The 8,474-nt window shown below is 38.5% G+C and overlaps 1 protein-coding gene across 1 annotated transcript in view; it reads right to left on the bottom strand.

Moving 5' to 3' along the window:
- Positions 1 to 2,151: 2,151 nt before the first annotated feature.
- Positions 2,152 to 8,474, bottom strand: part of PPAT (phosphoribosyl pyrophosphate amidotransferase) — a 19,773-nt gene continuing 13,450 nt past the window's right edge. Inside the window, exons 8-12 of the mRNA XM_008945961.1 lie at positions 6,673 to 6,824; positions 5,479 to 5,606; positions 4,948 to 5,169; positions 4,094 to 4,214; positions 2,152 to 2,669 (exon numbers count right to left, since the gene is read on the bottom strand). Coding sequence (XP_008944209.1) covers positions 2,494 to 2,669; positions 4,094 to 4,214; positions 4,948 to 5,169; positions 5,479 to 5,606; positions 6,673 to 6,824 — 799 coding nt within the window. The 3' untranslated portion in view covers positions 2,152 to 2,493. The remainder of the gene's footprint in view (positions 2,670 to 4,093; positions 4,215 to 4,947; positions 5,170 to 5,478; positions 5,607 to 6,672; positions 6,825 to 8,474) is intronic.

Below are 8,474 nucleotides of genomic sequence, written 5' to 3'. Positions count from 1 at the left end.
TGCCAGGCTCTTGCGAGGGGACCACGTTAGAGACCCTCGATTCGTAGCGCCGGCGAATGAAGAGAGAACGAGAAGACCGGTTCATAACTATTTTTAATGTTACGCATGGGAGAAGTTAGACATTAGCTTTCTACTGTTTCGTCACATTTTGTCAGTGATGATTTGGCACAGTTGCATGTTGGTAATACAGCAGAAGCAGTTTCACAGTAAAACCTTAAAATAATACAAATTGCAGCACTTAAACCCAGAGAAGTTTTCCCCCTCAACGTACTCATTGCATGTGTGTGTCTGCTGCATGTAATTAAAAATGCCTGGTAACCTTGAAGCATAAATCCAGCTGTCAGAGAAAAAAATGACACTTGAAAAGTATCTCCCGTTTAACTTGGGAAGATTAGGCATGTAGTGTATCTAAAAATTACAGTGCTTACAGTAGCAGACTTTGTAACTCACACACATAACATGGAGGGGAAGAAGGCATTAGGAATAATTTTATTGAAATCAGAATTATGCCACCTAATGCTCAAATCACATTCAAGCAATTACCATCAGACTTCAAAATTCCAGTTTTGTTGAAAACATGTTAAAAGAGTATTTGCACAAGTTTAATTTACAGTCTGTTCTATAGACAGTTCCAGATAAATTACTGACTTACACTTTCAGCCTTACTAAACTGTGCACCTACATTTTTATGTCAAGTAGAAAGGGTTCCTCACACGTACGTATAACCTAAGAACTCAACTTATCCCTTGTAAAAATTATTGCTTTTTTGAGAGCAAGGAAAAAAAAAAGGTGAAAAATGTTACTGGCTGTTCTGGTTTTTCACACTCCTCCCTGGTTAATGTGGAAGAGGGGATGGTCAGAGTGACTCCAACCTGTTCTTTTTGCTCAGTTTACAGTCCAGATGAACTGTTACAGTTCTGTTAAAATTTGCTAGTAAGACAGAATAGATAGATCCACATAGACCCCCAAACCTGCAGATCTGGGCTTTGGTGAAGAACAGAGTAAGAGCCCAATGCTCGTGAAAATCAAGATCCTCCCATAGGCTTGATGGAAAGTAGGGTCTGATACCACCACATGAGGCACAGTGTTGGCTTCATTAAATGTATTTACATGCTTTCTTGGACTGGGACTTTTGTGTTGCGATTGTCTATTAGGCACAATTACTACAAATCCCACATAAGAAAGTGCCCTTTTGAATTTCATCACCGGTGCAGGAGTTCTCAACTATGTGGAAGATGATGGGGAAGAAAGAACCTCTTAAACTTTTTTTTTTTAACAGTGTCACAAACAATTACTAGGCCAAAATACATAATATTAAATAGAAAACCTAAAATTAAGTTGCTGGTATTCAGTGAAAAAAAACCAAGAGGTATACAAAATATTTGTACAATTGTGCGTAAATCTGCAAGCTTTTAAAAGGTGCTTTTCCATTTTCAGCTAGTGGTTCATTGTCCAAGTGATCTTCATGTCTACAAATAACCGTGTAATTGTTACCAATTAAAAAATACAATGCATTCAATAGCTAATGGTTCTGCAGAACTTTTTTTCTTTAAACATGATGTTTACTGTAACAGCAGTACTATAGTAAAATAAGACTATACCCAAACAAACTCATAATCTCCAGCTGATAACATCACTTTTACTGTTAGAAATGAAAAGTGACTGAGACTCGCTCAGAGTTCAGAAACTGTCAGGACATACTGGAGAAAACAAGATCTGTAAAACAGGAAAAAAATGGCAGTGCCCAGTGTTTCTTCTCCTTCCACATCTTATTTGCTACTAACAAAAGCACACAAAGATAATGTAATTACATTGGACTTCAAAAAAAGATTTTAAAGTTACAAAACTAGAGAGCTTTTGGCTGAGCATTTCCCTGAGTCTTTGTTTTTTGAAATCATATGCTAGACATTATGTTACAATCTGTTACAAAGGGCTTGATTAATACAGGCTTGTTCAGCTATATATGCAAAAGTTAGGTACTTCTGTTCTTAAAAATCATAAGCAAGAACTGCTGTGGGAGCAATTTGATTCTTCTGAATCTGGTATTTTTCCCAAGGAGAAAAGCAAATTTCACATACTTCTGCATTAAGACTTTGATAATGTGAAGTTAACATCACACAAGTCACTGTTTGTGAACAAGTCTGACAGGGGTATCTATTCAGACAAGCCTGAAACAAAAGAACTCTGGGACTGCTACATAATCTAAAAAACTTTGGTTTTTATAATATTTTATGAGAAAATAGAAGGCACAGATGTGCATCAAAACTACATGATTTTGGACTTTCATCTGCTTACATTATTTTCATCAGCACATTGGACTTTCTGCAAGCCTTTACTGTAAAGATCTGTTTTAGGAAAAGATCTGTTTTAGGAACAGTAGTTAGCTGTAATAAACTTTCCTTATTACCTAAATGTAGAAGACTATTAGCAAGAAGGCATCTCTGAAAAAGGCACATTCAGCAGCAGATGAACTGATGTCCATCCACTAAGGTTTCACCACTCAAGCTCTACGGGATACTCTCCAGTAAGACACGCTATGCAGTGACCAATCTTCCCAACACAGGACTTCTGGGTTTTAAGCCTGTCCACATTTGCTTGTCTTGCTTTGATGCTTTCTTGCACGGATGACACCAGCCCTTCCACAGAAAGGTAGACAACACTGTCTGCTCCTAAAGGAAATAGAGAATTCGTCAGTTAAAGCTGCAGTACTCTACCAAATGCGGTGCTCTTAGGAAACACAGTTGCATTACTGCATGGGTGATGGTGCCAGGTGGATCACCTTACCTAAAGAGAGTAGAGGGGGAAAATTACCAGACCATAATAAGCCTTGCCCTTCTCAAATTATTTGTGCAGGGTGCACTCACTGAGATCTAGACAGAAGGTTCTGAGCTGGGCACAAGTATGTCACACATGCTGCAAAAATAGCAACAAAGTGCAGAGTGTGTGTTAAGACTCCCTAAAAGTCACCGTGTAGTTCAGGCTTGGAAGCAGATGGGTGCATGGCTGGTGCTTCCCAAACTGAGCACCCAGGACAACAAACCCTTACTGGGACCTGGAGGAAGGGAAGACCAGAAGACCATCTGTTAAAAAAAAATTCAGTATGCAGTTCATTCAAATGTTCTAGCAGTAGGAAAGTTTGATAGCCTTTTCACAATAGTTTTCTGTTGTTTGCACTCATAATTTTCTGAATACTACTTAAAAATGAGAGGCTACAAACTTGAAATATCTCAGCATGCTTTCACAATAATTTCGGGGAAAAGAATTCATTGCAATATCAAGACAGTGAGAGTAAGTATTTAACACAGGAAATCTGAGTTTACAGTTTCCCTATCTGTAACCACTGCTGTGTTTTTAAACCATTAAAAAAAAATAAATTTGCAGCCCCATAGGCCATATATAGTAGATCTGCTCGCTCACAAGCGTTCACGTGACTTCCACTCCCTTGTGAAGAGCACCTTATTTTTACCACATCAGAAGCAACAGAAGCTGTGCAAATGTGGCTCATTCTAGAGATCTGAGAATGTATTTCACATTATTTGATTAGTTTCAAATGTCATTTCTTTCAAAGTGAAATATATAATGCAGTTAAATTTATTTACATAAATTGGTAGAAAAATAAGTGGGTGTTTACAAATTCCAAACATATTTTTATGAATATCTAATGAAAATGAAACTGCTTTAGCTTTTCATCACAGGAGAGATTTTAACCACATATTTTCTTCCTGTTATTTTGCCTTACAGGAGCTTTTTGTAAAGTTTCCCAGAAGGAGATTTAAGTATTGGAAAGCTGTGTTGTCACATCTTATTTATAACTTATGATTATGTAATTATTCTAATGCTTTCTGTTGGTTAGAGAAATATAATTCACTAACACTGATCAAAAGCAGTGTGTAGCTAAATCGGTTTGATCTGCAGGGTACTCACAATGCAGAAATTTAGTGTACCAACCTTACAATTTTTTCACTCAGTTTTGCCACTGTTGCCTTCATGTGTTCTGCTTTATTTTGATGCAGATAATAGAATACCTACAGGTGAAAACTCTTGTCTCAAGAGAAAAAAAAACGAGAAAGGAGAAAGGAAGAGGAACATTTACCTATATAGTTTGCAAGGTCGTGAAATTCAGGTCTGTTGGCAATGAGTTCTTCTTTAGTTGGAATGTTTATTCCCATATAACAAGGAAATCTTATGGGAGGTGAGGCCACACGGATGTGCACCTGAATAAAAATTTCAAACCAGACCACTGTTAAGGTGAAGGTCAGCTGATGATAACACAGTACCAAAGTCCCATTCAAAAAAATAATCATGCAGAAGAGCACACAGCACTACACAGAAATCACGGAAGGGTTAAAAGTCAGAGAAAGTTTTTTTCAGATGCCAATACAGAAGGAAAGAGAAAGACAGTTTTAGAATGTATTTTTACAGTATTTCCTAATGGTATTAAAAGGTTCCATCCCGATTCTACTTTTCTATAGTGTTCAATGCCTGATGCATGTTTCGATTTACAAAGTCAGACATGATACTGAACATCTCTTCTCCAGTGACAGACATGCATATTCCGTTTCGACTAAAAAAATGTAAAAAACTGTGCTCTGGTGACTTACGGCACATGCTGTTTGCTGCAGTATGTGGCTGTACTTCACGCAGTACCACAAGTCACACGTATGTAAGGAATGCCAAACCAACATGTGTTTTTCTGACCTTAGCTAAAGTACAGATAGTGCTGTATAAATGGAGACCTGTTCCTCTCCCCTTAATCACACAAAAATCAGTCATAATAAAGAAGCTTCTTAACATAGCTTCATAATACACACAGAGTAGCCACTGGTTTTTTTGCACGTTTTAAGTAAGGAAACAATGTATAATACAAATGAAGACAAAGCCCCCTGCTTTGCCTCCCTATCGTTCTTCTGTCTACACCTGTATTGTACTGACGGAAGATCAACTTACCTCTTTGGCTCCTGATTCTCTCAGTAGTTTTATTATGGGTGAAATGGTATTGCCCCTCACAATTGAATCATCGATGATAACAACTCGCTTGCCTTTAAAATTGTCAGAGAGAACCCCAAACTTCTTCGCCACGCCAAGCTGCCGTAACCGCATGTTTGGCTGGATGAACGTTCTCCCTACGTACCGGTTCTTACAGAGCACCTCGACGTACGGCAGCCCGCACTGTCAACAGGAGGCAGTTCAACAGAGTTAGTACCTAAAGAACTGGTTATTCTCTGTTAACTGTTTCTTGTTTTAAAAGTAACTTTAGGACTTAGTATGACCTCACAGTAACCCAAAAACTTTGAAATACCTCAGTGTAGTGGAATAACAACAGAAAAAGCAAGAGCAGGTGACTCAACAGGAGTACCTAGTGTACTCAAGATACAAAGCTTTATCAATATAAACCCCATACCACTACAGTCTATTACAAAAAAAGAAATAAGTTTGGGGGAGGGGAAAAAAAAAAAAAAAAGATGAGTTAGCACATACCTTTTGAGCGTAACCAAGAGCTGCTGGGGTTGCAGACTCTGGAACAGTGCTGACCAGGTCTGCTTCCACAGGTGCTTCAATGGCAAGCTGCTGCCCACATCTTCTCCTGACTGAATACACCATTTGACCTAAGAACACGAAGAAGAGTTTCTCCTGGTATGAGTAATTCAGATTTCCTTTCAGTTTTGCTGTACCAATTCCTGCAGCCAGTTGCAGGCACAGAAGTCAGTGAGAAGGACAGAAGTAGAAATTATGCTGCCTGTTCATAACGTGCTTATTCTGTTTCCAGGCTGGTTTCTCCAGCAGGAAGTTTGTGCAGCCCTGCTGCCTGCCTCTGCCTGCTTACTAACTAGGAATCAGTTTTTAAAATTAACTTCAAATTTAGTAAGGTGACAAAAGGCCTCAGAAGCTTTTAAGGTCCTAAAGAATTTGCAACATAGGTGGGAACTGGAGGTGCGGTGAGAGAGAGGCACCACAAAGGGTGCGGCCGCAGTACTAAGGATTGTAAGAAGTAAGGATATTTAAGGGTAAGAGGATCATGAATAACAGGGATGTGGGGTGAAACTGGCTTTCTAAAGGTGGGGAACTCTGTAAGGATCAAGAGATGGCACGGTTATAGCAAGCAAAGAAGAGCTTGTTTGTTAGGTATGACAGTCCTGGCTAATGTCTTGCTACTACGACAATTTTTGAGGGCTTCTGCTGGAATGATAAAAGCATTAGACTGACAAGTCCAAGTAGTTAGTTAATGCATATATTAAAAGCACTTTCCTGAAATAACCCTTTCTTGCAAAGAAAATGCCAAGATAAAATTGTTTTGCAGACTCACTTTAATAAGAATAATTTTTACCAAGTTTTCCAAGAACCAATAAAGTTTCTTTCTTAAGTCTCTCACTTTTAAGGGATATTTCCACTACCTTAATCATATTTGTGGCTCTTTTCCTCCCTTTCATAGGACTACGCAGGCAGCCTGAGAGAGGCTGTATGCACAGCCAGGAACAGGGAAGGGATGTTACATGTTCCTCCTGATGAGTTTTATCTCAAGAGCTGTGCCAACCCCTCCTGTCCCAGCCCTGCGCTCACAGCTCACATTCAGTGGTACCCTTCTGTGATCCCAGATCCTTTCCAGAGTCATTGTTCTCCGGGATAACATCTCACGCTACTTAGGGAAGAGTTTCTTACATAACATCTTCTTACCTTCAAAAATACTGTCTGGTCTTGCAAAATAAACATATTCAAAGATGCAGAAGGCTGATGGGTCTCCTTCAGGTCTTGGTACAACATCCAGTGTCTGGACATCATATCTGGATATTTTCACAATCTCACCAGGAAGGACCTCACGATAGTACCTTGAAAGAGAAATACATAGTATTTAGAAATGTCCTAAACCTGGATGATTGTTCTGAAATATAAACAAGATTCAATTGACAAGAAAAAATGTTTTTGGACATCCTAACATGACAATTTGCTCTGTCTTAGGAATTGACCTGAGTGTTTTAAGACCAACATGCTAAGACAAGTGACCCTTACTGAAACAGTCTGAACTAATACCCCAAAGCAGTACATTAATACTTAGTACCAGAGAATTATGGTATTCTTCCTGTATGTGATATGTATAGTATTCAGTCTAATACAAGCTTAATTAAGATTATATATATTTGAATAATTTAGTCCTGGATGTATATTAGAGGACTTTTCTATTAAAGCTAATAAACATTATAACGCAATATAAAAACATAATCAAGAATAATGACGGTAGCCAAAAAAATCCTGCCCCATAAGCCAGTATCTAGAGAAATATCTGTCTATTGGTAACAGGGAGCTACCCCCAAGTGGCATCAAGCTGAATGGAAATGCACATGCCAAATCTCATATCTGAAGAAATATGGATAGTAATGTTTATTATGTTACAATGTTTAACTTTATTAAACATTTTTCTAGATCCTTTAGTGAATCCTTAGGTGGCTAGTCTAACAATTCCAATCTAAATCTACCCCAAAATATTGAAATATTCTGGAGATACAATCAGAGGTGAGCAAATCTGTAATTATTCACTGGTCAGATACTAGCCTTAGCAGACAGCAGCACTGGCTACAGCAGAAGTTCAGACAAAATTGCTTTTTAAAAAGCTCACAGGTTCAGCTGATGGTTCTACATGGTAAGCTTCTCTTAACAGAAATTTTGAAGAAGCTTTAGAAATTTCAGTAATCATTTCAGTTATTCTTATCCATATATGGAACAAATTGTCTCAAGCCCCTGTTACCAATAGATAGTAGTTCTTACAGAGGCGGGGTAGAAGCTACAGCAAAACAACACAGAACACCACACCTACAATAAGACACAGCAGAACAGAATAAAAGACCTCTAAGAGCTTCATGTTGCTTCCTGATTTCAGTTTACATTTCCTTTTCTTCCAATACTTGTGATCTTAATGCAATTTTTCAGTTTTTTATTTTAAGAGGATCCAACTTTACTTATTAGTCTAGTCCCCAAGTGCACATTTTAATAATGTCTAATTAGGAAAGTAAATAACGCTTCCTCATCATCCTTCTTACTTTAATTATGTTCTAGGTCACAGTTGCCTTCCACTCCAAGAGATCAGTCGGTGGTCTCCTGAAGAGCCTCTTACCCTTCTCTTTTTGTCCAGAGAAAGTGTCATGCCTTTCTTTTCAGGATATCTTGGCTAGAGACGTAATGTGAATGTCATCTCATGTTTGCCTCTGATGGGTGTTTGCATGCACGGAAATAGTTTCAAGTGCCTCTAATTTTCTGGAGTCCCAGAATCCAGCTCCTGTGCCCAGTCCCTCTGTGGCTGAGTCCAGCCTGGGACCCTCTCCCCGGGGGCTGCTCCCCAGCCAGGGGTGACAGTGACGTATTGACACTGGGGGGAGTTGGGTTCAGGACTAACTTTGTATATATTTGTACATATTCCATTTTATTATCATTATTACTATTATTAGTGGTAGTATTAAGGCTGTTTTCCTTTTCTGATCAGTAAG

Source organism: Merops nubicus, unplaced genomic scaffold (genome assembly GCF_000691845.1).
Source record: "Merops nubicus isolate BGI_N331 unplaced genomic scaffold, ASM69184v1 scaffold10898, whole genome shotgun sequence".
NCBI classification, from domain to species: domain Eukaryota; kingdom Metazoa; phylum Chordata; class Aves; order Coraciiformes; family Meropidae; genus Merops; species Merops nubicus.
The sequence above is the reverse complement of the archived record's forward strand: the minus strand, read 5'-3'. Positions and strand labels throughout refer to the sequence as shown.